General features: G+C 34.4%; 4 protein-coding genes across 6 annotated transcripts; all 4 read right to left on the reverse strand.

Annotated features, from left to right (window-relative positions):
- Nucleotides 1-550: 550 nt before the first annotated feature.
- On the reverse strand, nt 551-2345 carry LOC7468483 (uncharacterized). The gene is made up of 2 exons (XM_002321064.4): nt 2163-2345; nt 551-1127 (listed from the first exon to the last, which is right to left on the reverse strand). Exons 1-2 carry the CDS (start codon nt 2271-2273, stop codon nt 789-791), a joined length of 450 nt encoding a protein of 149 aa, XP_002321100.1. The 5' UTR covers nt 2274-2345; the 3' UTR covers nt 551-788.
- Nucleotides 2346-5417: 3072 nt separating this feature from the next.
- On the reverse strand, nt 5418-8415 carry LOC7462026 (uncharacterized). Of its 2 annotated transcripts, none has more exons than XM_002321065.4 (7): nt 8042-8415; nt 7840-7925; nt 6952-7030; nt 6810-6869; nt 6476-6597; nt 6291-6362; nt 5418-5890 (listed from the first exon to the last, which is right to left on the reverse strand). In XM_002321065.4, the coding sequence occupies exons 1-7, from the start codon at nt 8351-8353 to the stop codon at nt 5788-5790; spliced, it is 834 nt and encodes a 277-aa protein (XP_002321101.2). In that variant the 5' UTR covers nt 8354-8415; the 3' UTR covers nt 5418-5787. The 2 variants fall into 2 exon arrangements, with proteins under 2 accessions (XP_002321101.2, XP_024440507.1); XM_024584739.2 differs by having other exon boundaries at nt 7840-7960; nt 8042-8189.
- A 294-nt stretch (nt 8416-8709) lies between these two features.
- Nucleotides 8710-10631, reverse strand: LOC18105319 (wall-associated receptor kinase-like 1). Its single transcript, XM_052446761.1, has 2 exons — nt 10407-10631; nt 8710-10172 (listed from the first exon to the last, which is right to left on the reverse strand). Exon 2 carries the CDS (start codon nt 9535-9537, stop codon nt 9103-9105), a length of 435 nt encoding a protein of 144 aa, XP_052302721.1. The 5' UTR covers nt 9538-10172; nt 10407-10631; the 3' UTR covers nt 8710-9102.
- Nucleotides 10632-11851: 1220 nt separating this feature from the next.
- LOC7462028 (uncharacterized) lies at nt 11852-17200 on the reverse strand. Of its 2 annotated transcripts, XM_024584615.2 has the most exons (10): nt 16817-17199; nt 16540-16699; nt 15718-15779; nt 14168-14327; nt 13952-14072; nt 12962-13043; nt 12783-12886; nt 12336-12414; nt 12189-12239; nt 11852-12105 (listed from the first exon to the last, which is right to left on the reverse strand). In XM_024584615.2, the coding sequence occupies exons 1-10, from the start codon at nt 17129-17131 to the stop codon at nt 12022-12024; spliced, it is 1218 nt and encodes a 405-aa protein (XP_024440383.2). In that variant the 5' UTR covers nt 17132-17199; the 3' UTR covers nt 11852-12021. The 2 variants fall into 2 exon arrangements, 1 of the variants encoding a protein (XP_024440383.2); XR_008057181.1 differs by lacking the exon at nt 11852-12105 and having other exon boundaries at nt 12336-12409; nt 16817-17200.
- Nucleotides 17201-17679: the final 479 nt, after the last annotated feature.

Below are 17679 nucleotides of genomic sequence, written 5' to 3' on the forward strand. Positions count from 1 at the left end.
ATATTTAGTAATGAAGTTATACCATGAATTTATATTGGGGATGATATGATGAGCGCCAGTAACTAGATAGATTCTAGACCTAGCTAGCTAGCAATCTACTTTACGTACAAGTTCCTGGATGATAATGCTCAGAAAAAGTCCTTGGAGCGATATCTAGTTATTTTATAGACTTTCAAAAGAAATTGTTAGGCTTTCGTGGACTTTCCAATAGAGTAATGTGTGCCAAAAATTGGTCAAAATTAGGCACCAGTAACTGTGGAGAATCGAAAGACAATGCTGTGTGGTCTTAAGAAATTTGAATTGTTTGTGTTTTTTATGATATTTTTGGATTGTTTTGATATAATAATATCAAAAATAAATTTTAAAAAATAAAAAAATTATTATTTTAATATATATATTTTTAAAATTTTTTTAAAAACAACAGCTACCAATTGCATAAATATTTTAAAAATAATATTAAAAGCAGGAACAGTGACACACCAATGCATAGTGCCCTATGCAAAGCAGACAAAACCCTATTCACAACGTGAACAATCATATTCCCACCAGATAGCAAGACCTCGCCACTTCATCATTGCATATGGTCAGCCTAGCTGAAATGGGAGACAGACAAGAAGAAGCATAAAAAATATACCAATATCCGATACGAATACGTAGACCCTGGTAACTGTTACATTACAACAACAAACAGAAAGAAAAGTATATTATACTGATATTGATGTTCGCCCAGAGCTGATAGATGAGGGAGGCCTCCTACTAAAAGTCAAAAGTGACATAATCTCAGCAAATCAAACCCCACTATTACTGGTGCGGTTGTCGCTATAAATGCTCCCTGCAACACCATCACCACTAGCATTGTTGTGGCTGGCAGCATTGATTTGCGTGTGCTTTTCCGAGGAGCCCTTGCAAGGCTTAATCGGGTACTTTATGGCATTGAGCTCCAGCTTTCTCATGGCTGCTTTACCAAGATCAACACCACATATATCAGAGAGCCTAACAAGATACAATAACACATCTGATATCTCCTCTCCAAGGTGTTCTTTCTCTTCATCTTTCCAATTAGGAAGCCCTCTTGGCACCTCTCCTTTCCACTGAAATATCTCAGACAATTCTCCTACTTCTCCGACCTGCAACACGGTGATACAAAACAACATTGAAAAGAAAACAATGAGCCTGACAAAGAAAACTACACCGTCGTAACCATTATTGTGTTTGTGTCTTTACGTAAGTACTGTGGTCTTAATCAAACATTGTGGGGTCTTATTCTGAAGCGTGAGTACATTCTTGTTTTCCGTGTTGAGCATGAATTATCTTGTCCCAGAGATGGGGCTGTGAATGTCCTAAACTTTTCATACAAAACACGCGGTTTTAAATAGTGGGACAGTTGAACTTCTTGCAGTTCGAGGGCCAGCTTCATTAACATTACAAAATTTACACATGAGAAACCTCTCGAAAACCAAAACACAGAAATGGGAAAGTAAGAAATAACTAAAATAGCTATTTAGCTTGGTTTGGATCCGAGAAACAATTCGATGAGCATAACTAAAGCATAGACAAAGGAGTGCAACTCTCCAGCAAAGAGCTCAGCACCATCAATGAGTAAAAACAAAAGAAGATTAAACAATTGGATTTACACTTTCTGGTAAAAAAAATTAAAAAAAAAGGTCGAATTATTTGTTCCGGACACTTTAGAAATGGGGAAGGACAGAAAACAAAACATCAAGAAAGAGTCAATAAAATAAATAAAGGTCCTGTCTTTCAATTTTGTTCTTGAACAAAAGATCAGGTTCAGTGATTTTATTTATTTTCCTGTAAACTATTTGATACTATTTTAAAGGAGCCAGCCCCCAATCATAAGATTTGACCAAAACAGAGAAATGAGAATGAAGAGTCAAAGATCAGAGATCAAGAGTAGTATAAAAGTTGAAAGTGTATAAAATTAAGCATGCTTTATACTTAAACTTAAATTAACCTAAACACACACATAAACTTCTGTATGGATAAAAGAAAGAAATGGGGTCTGTCAGCTTGTTACAAGTTCTGATGGGACTAGAGAAAGATCAGAAACAAAACAAAGCATGGGGATTTGAAAGGGTATATCAATATATATACACTTTTCTAGATTATAGCTAGCTGGGGTTGGAAAAAGAGGAGCAACTTACCATGGCCAAAAGGAGATTTCTAGGGCTATGAAACTGATCCCAGTCTCTTTCCTTGGCAAACTCAGCCAATCTCTTCTTGAGCTCTTCTAGGGTAACCCCAGCCCCTGCCATCTTTCTTTCTTCTCTGCAAGACCAAGAATAACCCAAGTCGCCCTAGCCTAACAAGAAAGAAAGAGGAAACCAAAAATTATAAAGGTGCTGACTGGGCTACCGGCTATGGCCCGCTCAATGGACTCTTATCCGATGTGATGTGACTGACACGTGTCTGTGCTGGTGATTTCTTTGGCTGAAGCTATGGACCACCCGCGCTTTTAGAATAATAAAGCTGGTTTTGCAAATGGCCTTTTTAGAAGGATTATGACATGCTGAATAATAATAATAATAATTAATGACTTGTACGTACTTTTGGCTTCAGAATACTTATTTTTTGTATACAGATTGTATTTTCAACCAGATGACAAGATAAATACATGTACCACATTGGTATATTGCTAAACTTAGATGGTGTTTTTACTATCTAATTGTATTTTTTAAAAAAATTGAATTTTTTTATTTTAAATTATTTTTATGTTTTTAAAAAATTATTTTTGATATCAACACATCAAAACGATCAAAAAATACATAAAAAATAATTTAAAATAAAAAAAAATAAAACATTTTAAAAAATACAGCCATGCTGCGTAAACAAACACTTATGAAGCTCAAAAATTAGATTTAAGATTGTGCATATTAAAATAGTGTTTGACATTACAATAGCGATTTCTTTTTAATTTGTTTTTCGCTTGAAAGTACATCATTTTGATAATACTTGTAATTCTTGACATCAATATATTAAAACGATCCAAACACAAAAAAAAAAAAACTAAATTAAAAAAATTATTAAAAAAAAAACAATATTACCACAAAAACAAACAATACCATGTATTTTCTCAAGATGCTTACTCTAAAAAAAAAAAGAAAAAGGAGTTATACTTGAATTAGTAAAGTGTTTTTGTAGTAGAGTCCAGAAAATGCAGAAATAAATAAATAAATTTAATTTGGCATTTCCATCAGAATAGGGTGGAGATAGACAATAATTGGCTATCACTCTCTCTCTTTTCTTCCCGGGAAAAGATAATGAAAATTTTGGAGACACCATGTTGTCACCATCTTTTGCTTTTGAAAAGGTAACGATAACTAGACGCGAAGAATTAATCAAATGGAACGGAAACCACCTTTTTATTTTTACATTTTAAAAAAGATTTTAAAAAAGTTTGAAATTATTTTTTTTATTTTAAATTAATATTTTTTTTGATTTTTTAGATAATTTTAATGCGCTGATGTTAAAAATAACTTTTAAAAATTAAAAAAAAATATTATTTTGATATATTTTCAAATAAAAAACATTTTAAAAAACAATCACAACTGCATTTCTAAACACGCTTCGTTTCCTTTTAACAACAAGAAAGGCTTGCTGGGGCATAAAAAAGCTGGTTAATTATATTAAACTTATGTCTCGCGAAGATTTTATCCATTAATAAAAATAAAATATACACTCTTAAAAATGTCATTTAAAAATAAAATTTAATCTCAATTTACGAATAAATTGATACAAGAAAGGGTGGAGGTGTGGAGTAAGAAGAAGTTCCCTGAGAATGGGAGTTCCGAGGCGACTGGAAATCACCCAAATATATATAGAAATGTAATGATATCGTTGATGGAAAGTGAAAATGCACCGAAGAATCTCTTGGAAATGACTGACTTGTCAATATGCAGAGCCATGGAAAAAGGTAGTTGGTGGCGGCCATCATTTTTACGAAATTGTTTATCATCAACGAGGAGAGGACCACCAATAATGAGGTCTTCAGAGTCTCCCAGATCATCATTCTCCTCTCCCTTTCTCTGTTCGTTTTCCTACCATTGTGTTCTCAATTAGGGTTTTGCTGCTTATTCTTACCTCTTTATGTCGCGAAAATAGTTCGGTGTTTTGAGGATGTATTAATTTTGATCAATTAAATAAGTTAATTTTATTTGAATCATATAAAAAAAAAATAACTATAGCAAATATAAAAGCATAAATATAAAAAAATTCTAATTTTATAAATTATTTTAAAAAAATAATTCCAAATATTAAAGGAAGGAGCCAGAAAAAAATATCAATTTAATGAATTAGCTAAAAGGACTAACAAAGAACGATAAATAAAAAGACTAGAGATAATCAGATTATTTTAAAAACCAACAAAAAATTCTACAAAAAACAAGCTAAAAAAATAAAACCTAATCTCTAACTCAATAAATGTTAAAGGTTCAACAAGAAAAAATTAACTTAGACAAAGAAAAATAAAAGACCAAGCAAATCCAAACAAACTCCCTAACCTGATTAAATTTTTTAAACTCGTAACTCGTGAAATTCTAAATCCAGGTCCAATCAAGAAATTTATTACGAACCAATTTAAAAAACTTGTTAAAGAAAAAAAAAATGATAATCAAAAGAATGATGATCAACTTTTATAGAAAAAAAAAATCAAAGGAGGGTGATTCCAAAAGAATAAGAACTAAATCTGAAAAATTAAAAAAATTAAAGGGGAATGAAATTGAAAAATCATACCAATTTTATAAATTATTTAAGATAAAAAAATTATAATAAAAAAAACAGGGATCAAGTCTAGAAAATCAACAAATTAAAGGATTATTCTAGGATTTTTAAGGAGTTGGTGTGAAATTCTAGGTGAAGAGAGAGAAGAGAAAAAAATAGCCACCGATACCAAACCACTATAAATCTTGAAACATGCATCACCTCAAAGGGTAGAGGGGTCATGAGAATTCCAACTCTACCGGTGGAGACCCTTAAGAGATAGTTATGATAATTTCATCTTTAAAAACATCAAATTAATTTAACTATTTTAAAAAAATTAAAAAGGCTATAATGCTTCTAATTGAAAGGCAATAATTTTTATTTTTCGGAGTAAATTAATAATTTTACTATAAAAAAATAAAATGACCAACCTAACCCTTCTCAAATTATTAAAGACAATTATATAATAATAAAAAAACCACCTTGCCCCAATACCTAGTTAAAAGTTTTTTGAGTATGGTGTAATTTAGTCAAATCGCTATTCCAATGAATAGCTACAGTAAAGTCAATAAGGATGCATAAATGTATTTCCTAAACAGTCCCAAAACCCTTCTTACCCTAAGTATATAAACCTTAAACCTGTTTGATTCAATAGCTGCATCTCTTATCCAGCCACATCCACCTTGACGACAAATAGCAAGTGACGAGAATCCAATATGGCATTATATGATTAATCAAATCTGGGGAATCCTCTGTTTTCATTATATTAAAGACGGCTACTGCCTTGAAGGCTTGAACAGCTTCCCTTAGTATCAACTAATGAACCTCCAGTAATTAAAAAAAAAAAACCAGTTAACCTCTAGTACATTGCATCCCACCGTCTCCGGTCAGACCCACATCAGCAGCAGCAACATGCACATTGCATACCACCGTCTCCGGTCAGACCCACATCAATGGCGGCAACATGCACAAACCCTCACACAACAGTTTCAAAATATGTTAAAGATTTCATGATTTTCTGACATATTCAGCATTGAACAAAACACAAGTGAATGAATGCACTTGCAGATGCTAAATCTTGTGGACGCTATAACCTGCATACTCCGAAGTTAAGTTCTCCTTCCAATTCTCAAATTCAGATCCACCAAACACCAATTCCTTGATTCCAACATAGCTGTTGAAGGAGCACAAACCGGTTGAAGGTAAGCACAAACGCATGTATTTATTATTTTTCAAATGGGCAGCAAGTCCACAGAAAAGGACCTCAGCACCAAACAAATGACAATAAAAAACATAAAGCACGAATAAAAGCAAAAGAAAGGAGTTGAAGCTGCAAGGGAATCCTAGACATCAACATTGTCCTTATGTGAATCTCACAACATGTTTGTACATAGTATTCGTACTATGAAGTTGGCATTACACATCAATCATAGTCTGGGATGAAAATTGCAAATTCATATTTTTGTGCAAGGATATATACAGTTCTGTTAAATTTCATCTCATCAAAGTTTAAGAAGAATTATGGCACATTGTCAGAAATTCTAAGAAAAAAAGAAGAAATATGGATAACTTACTCAGAGCTTATTTGTGTCAAGGCATTTATCAGAGTGTCCAGAAGCAACGGCTCAGCTGTCCCAATATCTACCCTATTATATTTTAACATCATCCATGAGCAAGAACCATCAGAATAAGCATAATCACTACGGTGAAAAAGAGTACTCTTGAACCAATTAACTATGTTATGAAATGATCCTCATACCATATGCGTGCCAAGTTGTCTTGAATCTCAAAATCTCCAATGTTGTAAAACGTTGCTGGTGTCACATTTGCTCCCTGAATGGCATCATAATTAGGTCTTTTTTCAAAAGTTGATTGTGACAGCTGCAAGGTAAGAAACACAGGAAAAACAAACTTTAGTGCCAGGAAGAAATAAAGTTGCAACAATGACAAATATGATTTTTTTTATTAGCAACTAAGTGCTCTCCATTAGGCAGAATATAACTTTACAAAGCTCAACCACTACATCACCTTTTCATGCAATACAATCAACCATTTCTCAACATTTTTTTATGGCAAGAAAATTTTCTACATACTTGCATATTCATGGAATTGCATCCACCAAGACGCCCAACAATATGCCATGATCGAAATGTCTGCAAAAACATGCCACATAAGCTTCACAGTGATTTAATTTAATACTTCAAAATACCATTACTAGAGTTAAAGAGAAGTTACATCACAAATTAAGGACACATCATTCTCCAATGGCGCATTGTAGAATTCAAACCATATATACGAGTTTGAGAAACCAAATCTGGAGATGATGGTCACAGAGTGAGTTGGTAAATCAGGAGCTAAATAGGAAAGGTCAAAGAAAAGCATCCAAGTGACATTTTCACATGAGACATCAGGCATCATGAAGAATAGGAAAGGCCAGAGTAATTATAATTTAACCATGCTAAAAAAGTGGCAGTTCTCAAAGACCTTCAAATTACAAAAGCTATAAGAACCAAGGAAATTTGAAATCAGTTGATAAAAGGGGTGGATTTAGTACCATAGACCGCATCATATATGCTTGGGTAAATTGTGGATTCGGTAGTTACTTTCATGAAATAGTGTTCAGTACGATTCCTACTCACAAGCAAGCATTATTATCTTAGAAACTTTTGATATTAAAGCCTATATGAATTGCTATGAATTCAAGTCTACAAGCCAGAATATACAAATATATATGCATCCTGATTCCTGACTGTTATGAAGAATTTGCACCATAAGCTGAGTGAAACCGTGGGGTATCGCTCTGCAATGGCTTTCAAGCCTGCATAAATAGACTTGTAATACTACCACTTGAATCAAATTGTGTTATGGTCATAGCAAATATCAGTTTCTTAAGTTTCGACATGAACACCTATAGCATGAAGCAACACAAATTCTTTTTTCCCTATGCCTAACCCCCTCCAAAATGCTCTACAAATAAACCAGCAGATTTTATCTTCTGTTTTACTCAAAAAACACCAAGAAGATCACCAGGCAAAGCAAGAATTGAAATACACGATAATCTTAGTTTTTGAACAAATGGGTTCTCAAGGAATCAGCTTATGACACAAAGATTGAATATCTTACTTGTTGAAAGTAACCTTCATGGGTTTAGCTGAACCTGTCTTTGCGTGCAAAATCTTGTTCTTTTTACGCCTCAATCTTTCTTCCATCTAAAAACCCATCATTGCTCACTTCCATTAATCAACTAACATAAGGCAAGGTAGTGATATTTATTACACAAACGATAAAAAAACTAAAAAAAGTGAGAGAAAAAAGATGAACATACTTTAGAGCGAGCTTTAAGTGGGTCATCAAGACAAGAACCAAGAATGTCAGCAAATTCAGGGTCTTTATCATAATCCTTTTCTTCTCTGCTTGGATTATGCGATGATGATGGAAAGTCATTCTGGAAGTCAAAATCAATGTCATTTTTTGTGCTCTTTGTATGAGCATGATTCCTAAGGAACAGTGGAGTGTCGTTGGTTTTAGACTGCTTCTTCTTCTGATTTAGAAATGGAGGCAAAGAGTTGGAGTGTCGAGATATTTGGCACCATAAGGCAAAGCTCTGGGATTGAAGAGGGGATGACAAGATAAGCATTTTTTTTGGGGGTGGTTTAGAACATCAGTCGTTTTTGTTTCTGATAAACCCTCCCCCCCTGCTCAAGCAGACAACTAGAGAGGTTTATATTTATATGGTCCCTGTACTCTTGATTGTTTGTAGTCTTGTTCCTCTACTCAAGAAACATTTTTAATATGATCCCTAAATCCAATTTCCGTCCAATACACAGTGCTTAGATATGCATCCTCTTGACATTTTGCCAAGAATTAATGACACTTTAAAGAATGTTTCTTAATTTTTATAGCCAGCTGAGATCTTCGATGCTTCGGATTCTCGATCCTCCTGTGCAGTCGCTCGAGTTCAATTGAGCATTGAGTTGCCAAAACACAAAAAAACTGGAAAGGATTCAGTGTGTTACATGCAATACGTGACCTGGGAAGTTAATTCGGGTAATTAGTTGCAATATTGATGTTTATTCGAGTAAAAAATATTGATTCATACAGTTGATGATCATGTCAATGGTCACGAACATAAATAACACTGACAGATTATAGTTACCAACATATATATACAGTCCAAGTCTGGGAAAAATAATTTATTCTATTAGCTGATGCAATGAGTCGTCAATGAAGAAAAGGGCAAACATTTCCATCGGAGGGAAATTTTAAAGTAGATGTGGCTGCCTATCTATTTGCACAGATACAGTGCCAGTATTCTAACATTATCCAGTTGCAGTTGATGAAGCATTCCATGGCACAGTAATGTAACCTACAGTATAATCAACCCCTTCAAGTTTCTTCTTGAATGGCAGAAGAAGCTCCTTGTGAAGCTCTGATCATTTCCAAGTCCTTTGCAGTAGTCTTCATGTCGGGTCTTGTCTGGCCATTCAAGTCTAAACATCTTCTTGCTAGCTTACCAACTGCTGTAATCTCTTCTTTCCTACCCTCCTTGAGAACTCCAGCATCAACGATTTCGAACAAACGATTCTCTTCCATTGACTGTCGAAAATATGCTGCTAAATTCTGTACATCCCCGGCTGGGGTTGCAAACTGCCCTGTTAAAAGCTCGAAGAGAACTACTCCAAAGCTGTAAACATCTCTCTTTTCGGTGAACTGATTTGACTGTAAATACTCTGGATCAAGGTAGCCAATAGTTCCCAATACAAGAGTGGTCAAGTGAGTTTGATCAATGGCAAGTGCTCTTGAAGTTCCAAAATCTGACATTTTGGCTTTATATTCATCATCTAAAAGTATGTTTGTAGACTTTATGTCGCGATGATAAACAGGTACGGAAGCTGCTGAATGCAGATAAGATACAGCATTAGCAACTTCTACAGCAATCCTTAAACGAATTTCCCATGTAAAAGGAAACTCACCATTCGGATGATGTAGTTGTTGGAAGAGAGTTCCATTAGGGATGAACTTATAGACTAGTAGAGGAACTTCTGTCTCCAAGCAACATCCAAATAACTCAACAACATTTCTATGGTTAATTTGTGACAAAATTACAATCTCGTTGATAAATTCTTCTAGTCTGCACTGGTCCACTTCTTTCGATTTCTTGATAGCTACAATTCTTCCATCTGTCTACACTCCTTTGTAAACAGTTCCTTGACCTCCTTGGCCTAGAATTCGACGCTCATGATAGTTGTCTGTGGCCTTCTCCAACTCCTTGGAGGCAAAAAATTTTGTTCGCTCGACATTGCTTTCACTTGCAGAAAGTTGTTGCTGCAATAATAGCCCACCATTCCTTTTGAAAAACATTTGCTTCAGCTTAATCACCTTTCTTCTTTTAATCAACTTGTACAACCACAATGCTCCGATAAGGAGCAACATTAATCCAAGAACGGATCCACATCCTGAAAAACCCACATATACAGAGTCACGTTTATTCAATTCAAGCCTTCCAATGTATGTATATGAGCTTGGAAATAGAAAAAATGAAAATGCATGACAGTTTCCCACATAGCAATGCGTAGGATTGTACCGTATGGTCGAACCGAGTACATTCGAAAGCTCATTTTTTGCTTCAGATTGGAATAATAATATAGATTAACACGAGGAAAAATGATTCAGAAACAAAATCTGCATACCTATAACGATGATAGCTCTAGGTTTTTTGGTTTCTGATCTGAGTTGGTAGCATTGGTTATAATTTTATAATACCCAGCAGGCCATGGGCAATTGTACCCCCCTGCATTGTTAAAAGAAAATATAACAAGAAATTTACCGAGGATCCAAGCACTTCTCCACATTTTCTGTTAAAAGAAAAAAATATATAATTGCTTCAGATTTCAAAATGCAAGAAAAAAGCTCTCGGAAGGTTCACCAATAAATTTACCGAGATTATCTCGATTTTATATTTATTATCACGGAGTCTATGACTTGACCTTATTTACCTGAATTTTTTTTTGTTTTTTTTTTTAATTTCATCTTCAATATTGAATTTTTTTAATATTCCAAACAAAATCTTGTCTATTTTTTAATTTTTTTGTTATTATTTTTGTCATTATTTTATTTATTTTTGTTATATTTTTTATTTATATATTTAATATACTATTTGGGGTTGATGACTCGGTCTTCTATTTATTTTCTTAACATTTTTTTATGTTACAAGAATTTTTTTCTTAGCATTGTTTTTATGTTTAAAAGAAAATTGACCGGCCGTTGCGAATCTCGGGCATTTACCGCTGTGAAGGGTTGGGAAAAAAAGACTAGTAAACTACTATTCAAATAGAAACCATGTGAAGACGAAGCAGCATCCAGTTGGCCAGAAATCCGTGACCTGCAATACTATCAATACATTCGTTGTCTTCTTGAATGGTGGAAGAAGCTCCAAGCGAAGCACTAATCGCTTCCAACTTCGTTACCACTTCTGTCTCTTCTTTCCTACTGTTATAATCTCCTTCATAAATAATGGTGGGCAAATATCTTCATTTTAAAGACAAAAAAGAGACTGCCTATAGCTGCAATTTATACATCGGTGGATCCTTCATCCTAGTCTGCAACTTTACTAACAGTCAAGCAGACTTGGTAGATCAAGTTGTCGATCACATAACATATGGCAAATTTGTCTGAAACAAGGTGGTCCGGTCCACACTAGAGGGAAATTGCCATTCAGAAAAGAAGCATAATCATGAATTTGAAACGGGCAAACACGTGAATACTAGTTAGCTTGGTCGGAAATATCACTCGATGCAGTACTGAGAATTTTGATCGAGTTCCACTCGCACCTGGCCTCAAAGCGGTACTAAGTGAATTTGGATCAAATTTCACTTGCACCTAATGCAGCAAACAGAAGGGTGCACCCAGCTACTTAAACAAAGCTCAGATTTTTCCCAGGTCCACAAAGCACCACTTACTGATATGTCCCTCGTTACTTACTATACAGTATCAAAATACCGGCTAGTTATCGAAAACTTTCTGAAAGCCATCTTAGATCAGGGGACAAGAAGCAAAGTTTGACTACTTCTTAGATGGGTTATATTCTACTTCTTGCAGGCGGGTAGAGAAGCATCTATCGGAAAAATTAACACCCTTCTCACAAGAATCAGAATTTATAATTTATGAATCAGAAAATTTTTGGAACAACATACTGTACATACAGTAGCTGAATTTGAGTATGCAGTAACATCTATACAGAAGAAAAGAAGAAAAAGAACAAAGAAAAGAATACTCATGAAGTAACTGGGAATACAAGAATCTCCATCACGGAACTCGTTCCAACACTCGCTGCAATGCCTTCTTGATACCGCCTTGGTCAAGTGTTGTTGTCAGCTGTATTTCCTGCACCTGAATCATACAACAAATTAATAAGAGAGAAAGATAGGGAGACCATATCAACGAGGAGGGGTGAAAAGACAAACATAACCTACCTGCCTTCCAGCACGAGCAAGGAGGGTAAACTTCCTATTTATAGGTGGTGCCTGTGGAATGATTATGGGATGAGAATAATAAAATATAATAAGGAGCTCACAGCGCAAGAAACACGGTATAGTGTGGCCTAAACAGGAGCAACTCACATTCGAAAGCCAAAGTTGCAGGTCTTGTGAAACAACACGCTTTTCAAACCCCTGTCTGCTAATTCTTATGTCATCTATGCTGGACAAGAACGATACAAAGAAAAGCCGAATAAGTTGCTACTCTGAATCATGGTAGGTAATTTCAATGAGCATAAAAGGAAATGTAAATATTTTTAAAGTCTACTCATAGTTGGAGTTAAACCATTTATTCATATAAGAGTCTCAAATGAAATAGGGTGGGCATATAGTGATATAAAAGTCCCATAGATTCATAAAAGATGCATGCTAAAAGGAAAACAGATTACAAAATAATTTGAGGACAGATACAGAAAACTTATGAAGCTTGGAAATTACGTTCATGTTGAGAAAGGAAACTTTGGTTTAATATATTTGCAATCAAACCCTAAACTTCAGAATGAACTTCTTTAATGGAGGATAAAACCATACCCATCTTCACGTGTTAACTCTTGAAATATTGATTCAAGCCCTGGTAGAGGTTCAATAGTAATGCTGTTGTGCATGCTCAGAGGATCAGGAGCAATCGAACCATCCTGTAATATATAAATATCCATTCAAAATAGAAGCTTTAATTATGTAAATGGAGCATGTAACGTAGTCTTACAAACCTGAGGAATCACTTTGTCCAAAGTTTCTAGCAGTGGATCTTCCTCCAATTGTTTGATTGACAGTGTAATCCTTGACTTTCCCCTGCATTTATTTGCAATTATAATATTACAGTAAGAGGCAAAGTAAAGGAAAACAGCTGATCAGAGACAAAGCCGTGACAATTAAGCTGATTCCAACCCATTATGTTGCCTAATGTAGGTAATGCTAGGCTAGAAAAATGAATTAGCCATGTCCTCTTTCAGAAAACCACTCAAGATAGCCTTTAATGACATGCTAAAGAATGGATTAGTCATAAAGAAACCATAGGGATTGTTACGCAAATTTCTTGACGTTTACATTTTAATTCTTCAAAAGAAAACAAGAGTTAGAAAAGATAACATGAACTCTATATATCAACAGCCTTTTCCTTTTCACTTTTTAATCAGTGTATGTTTTAAAGTATTCTCAATTCTCTGCTTTTTAGAATCCTCTCAGGTTATGGTAACTAGGATTGATGTTTAGGATCTTAATGTACAAGGAACCATACCAAGTAGATGAATGATCTTACTTAAAAGGTATGTCCATTGATCACACAAGGAAACTGAGTAGATTGGATCAATAGCCCATGGATTGAACAGACACGAACTAGGTGTAAAAATGAAACCTAGAATTAAAAGGCTACCCATTGACCTATGCCACAAGGATTCAATTTTATGCAAAAAAGAGAGGAAGGGGACCTTGCATTACAAAAATAAAATATCAGATCATCAATCAAATTCTGAAAACTTATTTTCATAAAAAAATAAATTCGCATTTCACTGGCATGTTCTTGTGTTTAAACTCTGATTATAACATCCTCAAAGAAATAAAACACCCCATGGCGTACACCAAATAAAGGTCTGGGCACTTTAGTACTGTACAAGGCACAATTGGTTGCATGTTACTGAAAATGTCTCATTGAGAATTCATTCAATGCAAATAGTAATGGGAGAGAAGCAAAAAAGACTTACTGATCTATATCAATGATTTTGACTGTTACTTCATCACCAACATTAAGGATGTCCCTTACATCTTGAACTAAATCCCATGAAACCTCAGACACATGTACTAGTCCAGTGAGATGATACAGACCTGTATTGTAGTTTCAAGACGCCGCCAATAATTCTTGCAAAATTATAAATCTCAATGGACAGAAAGAAGTCTATACAAACAGAGAAAGTGACTACCATCAGGGAAACGCATGTGAATAAAAGCACCATAGTCCTCAACAGAACCAACCCTTCCTGCAAAAATTTCCCCGACATTAATTCCTTTAGAAAACTTTGACCAGACAGCTTCCTTTTCAGAGAATATCAATTTCCTGTTCTCCTCTTCAGCGTGGATTACCTAAATGTTTGAGAAGTATACCAACATCACTAGAGTTGAATGAAATGTCGAATTGTTACCAGGCAAGGAGAAGCAGGGAATAAAAGAACAAGGAGCAAGATGAAAAGCAGTTACAAGAAACATATCGGGAGGAACTGAAGCATCTTGACATGAAATGAAAAGCAGTTCTCTAAGAAGTCTGCTCTTTACCATTTTCACTTTTATTTCAGGTGTTCTGGATTTCTTATTATCACCATTGTGATTAAAAACATCACTAGCAAACAGTTCCTCCATGTTCAGCAATTACTTCTTCCAAGTCAGTGTTAAGTGAAGAAAGTAAAATCTTCAGAAAATCATCATAACAAACACAAACCTATAGTTCAAGAAGAAATAAATCTAAGCACTACTAAGTAAGGTGTTCATCATCTGGAATGCTGAAACTCATCAGTTTGATCAACCACTAATTTTCTCTTATTGTAGTCATTTTGTATTTAAATACTATATTAAGTTCTGCATTTATTCTTTGCTTGTAAGTCTCCATGTTATTGGCTTCATCTTCTCTCTATCCTGTTGGACAATGCATTTATGCATACATTTACTCGTTTAAACTATTGTGTTTGAAGTTGTGGGAGAGTTAAAAAAAGAAGAAGAAGCAGGTTTGATTTTAAAAAAAAATTGAAACCATGATTTGGATTTACAAGACACTTAGAATCATGGTTTTGATAACACAATCCGAACGCCACCAAAAGGATACTCCTAACAATGATTTAGTCACCTAATAGAAGTGGTCAAAAAACAGAGTGCCTTATCACAGGGCAATCATGAGCCATGGTCATTAAATAATGGCAATGTGATAACTCAATGACTCGATCACAACAATTAACCAGAAGAAATTTTTTTAACATGAACTGAATGGGCCTTTCAAAATGCATTTGAAAGACATCCAAAATCATGGCTTTGCATAATACAAGACTGTTAGCAAAACACTGCCAGGACTTCAGTACAAGACCCTTCACGGAAGAGCCAAATAGGGCTTGATTCCAGCACAAGAATATCATAATATTTTCCACCTTGTCCCATTTTAAGTTTTTTATGCTAAAGTCACTTTCCTTAATTTGAGAGAGAAGAGTTATTTCCCCTCTAATCGCTTATATAAAAAAAGAAAAAAGAAACACATCCATTATACTGTTTTACAAAGGAAAACAGCAAATATGATCATGGGATTTTCATTTACAAGTTCCTGGCAATGTTTAATAACTACCAAAACAGGACAAAGGTACACCAAAAGACATGTGCAAGCTTACAAGCTACATGCATTTATAAAACTAAATAAAGTCTAACACCCACATGAGGAAAAATTAAGTTCTTTTGCACTTCAATTCTAGCAAAACAGACAGAAGAAAATCATTACCTTCACGGAAATGAGTAAACCAGTCAAATCTTTTGCAATCTCATGGATAGTCTTCTGTGGATCTACATGAAATGTAATCACAAAATCAGAAAAACATAGGTTTGCAACAAGCTCTCAGTCACAACTCCACTTCCAAAGCAGAAGTTCATTGAAAATGCCAATGTATGATAGAAAAGGAGAAGTTACAAGGAAAACAGAGAAATTTCTAGGAGTATCAGCGAAGGTGATGCTTAGCCTACATAAATGGAGAACTAAAAAGTTCAATAGGAGTTACTGAAAAGCATTAGAATCAAAATTCAAATTCCAATCCTCCTTAAAACATTCCACCTTGTCTGCTAATGTTTTTCCATATAAAAAAGTGAAAAGAACAGTCATCACAGCATTCCCTGTAACCCAATATCATCATTTTAGTTAAAAATTACAGGCAAGTCAAATTATATTCGGCTGCCGAAATACCCATTATATAATAAAGGGCAAAACCAAAAGTAAGAGATAATATAGAAATGATCAGAACATTGATTTGTTATCCTAAACTCGCTACTCTTGTGGGAAAAAGAAAGAACTACTTCAAAAACATGGGTTTCTACCAGAAAATGTGTACCCACCTAGTTTAGAATTCGGTTCAAGATGATTTCAGAGACAACAAGTTGAGTTGAGATGATAAAGTGAGTACAAAATCCAGCAGCTATGAATTGCAAGTACTCTTGACCAAGTAATAACTCGTAAACTCGTAATTGCATAACCAGATAACAAATTTATGTGAAAAGAGAGAGCACGCTCTGAGACCAAGTACAATGAGAAAGCAAGTGAAGGGCAAAGTACCTTTGCAAGAATGTGAAGGGCTCAACAGAGGGAAGGGAAGAAAACCCACAAGAGAATAAAAACGAACAATTAAGCCACCACCATTGAATCCTTCAACCCTTCCCTGCAAGATGTGTCCACCATCATAGTAAGCCTTTACCGCCTTCCAATCAGCAGACCTCTACTTCTTTGTACAAACACTGTGTTAGTTTTGATCATTAAGTAACATTAAAAAAAATGGAAATTTCAAGATATGAAGCAAGCAAGAAACAAGAATAAAGATAGCAAAACAACACACCCGAGCCTGTCGCAAAGCATCAGGTGATGGTTCAAGAACTTCGTCGGTGGCAGTGGTGGTAGCTGTTTCACTAGAGTTTTCAGCTTTGGCATTGGCAGAGTCAGAGAATTTAGCAGTAATATTATTAGTTGAACGTCTAGTTCTTGAAGGAGGAATGAAGAGAGGAGAAGTTATAGTGAAAAATGGAGATGCATGATCAGTAGTAGCGAAGATTTGTTGTTGTTGTTGTTGATGATGATGATGATGATGTTGTGAGAGAAAGGCAGAGAGGCCTGCTAGTGTGAGTGATCCTTGAGTTACAGAGAATATTGGCATGGTTGATGGGTGGAGAACTTGAGAGCAGGGAGAGTGGCATTTGGTTTGGATTGGGTTATCTACAAAGACAATAATAACACTCCACTTCTCAAGTTTCAGTTTGGAGATTTTTTTTTTTTTTGTGGTCGTCACTCGTCAGCTTCAATTGAATATTCAAGGTGTCAAATCTCTGCCCACAAATATTTTTTCTTTTTTCTTTGTCATATGATCAAATTTATTTATGACAGTGATATGTGGTTAATTTTTAAAATATTTTGTATTTAAAAATATATTAAAATAATATTTTTTAAAATATATTTTTGACACGTATGAAAATAATTTTAAATTAAAAATAAATTTAAAGAAAACAAAATTCAAAATTTTTAAAAGCAGTTTTTGAACGTAAATACAAACACATTCTAATATTCTTAATAGAAAAAAAAAACATATTAACGAAAACATGTTGGCGTGGGTTTTTTTATTGTAGCCATAAATTCAAAATCTTAAAAAAATTATTTTTAGGTAAAATAAAATTCAAAAATTTTCAAAAACAGTTTTTAAACGCAAAA

Source organism: Populus trichocarpa, chromosome 14 (assembly GCF_000002775.5).
Source record: "Populus trichocarpa isolate Nisqually-1 chromosome 14, P.trichocarpa_v4.1, whole genome shotgun sequence".
Classification (NCBI taxonomy): Eukaryota; Viridiplantae; Streptophyta; class Magnoliopsida; order Malpighiales; family Salicaceae; genus Populus; species Populus trichocarpa.

Bases quoted from the DNA above. Each gene is read 5' to 3' on its own strand.
- LOC7468483 (XM_002321064.4), bottom strand. From the start codon at position 2,273: ATGGCAGGGGCTGGGGTTACCCTAGAAGAGCTCAAGAAGAGATTGGCT. The intron at 1,128-2,162 runs GTAAGTTGCTCC...ACCGTGTTGCAG, and splicing joins GAAATCTCCTTTTGGCCATG to GTCGGAGAAGTAGGAGAATT.
- LOC7462026 (XM_002321065.4), bottom strand. From the start codon at position 8,353: ATGCTTATCTTGTCATCCCCTCTTCAATCCCAGAGCTTTGCCTTATGG. The intron at 7,031-7,839 runs GTAAGATATTCA...CATCATCTCCAG, and splicing joins ATGAAGGTTACTTTCAACAA to ATTTGGTTTCTCAAACTCGT. The intron at 6,598-6,809 runs GTATGTAGAAAA...CTTACCTTGCAG, and splicing joins GCAATTCCATGAATATGCAA to CTGTCACAATCAACTTTTGA.
- LOC18105319 (XM_052446761.1), bottom strand. From the start codon at position 9,537: ATGTCAGATTTTGGAACTTCAAGAGCACTTGCCATTGATCAAACTCAC.
- LOC7462028 (XM_024584615.2), bottom strand. From the start codon at position 17,131: ATGCCAATATTCTCTGTAACTCAAGGATCACTCACACTAGCAGGCCTC. The intron at 14,328-15,717 runs GTAATGATTTTC...TCAAACATTTAG, and splicing joins GTTTACTCATTTCCGTGAAG to GTAATCCACGCTGAAGAGGA. The intron at 13,044-13,951 runs GTAAGTCTTTTT...AAATAAATGCAG, and splicing joins AAAATCATTGATATAGATCA to GGGAAAGTCAAGGATTACAC.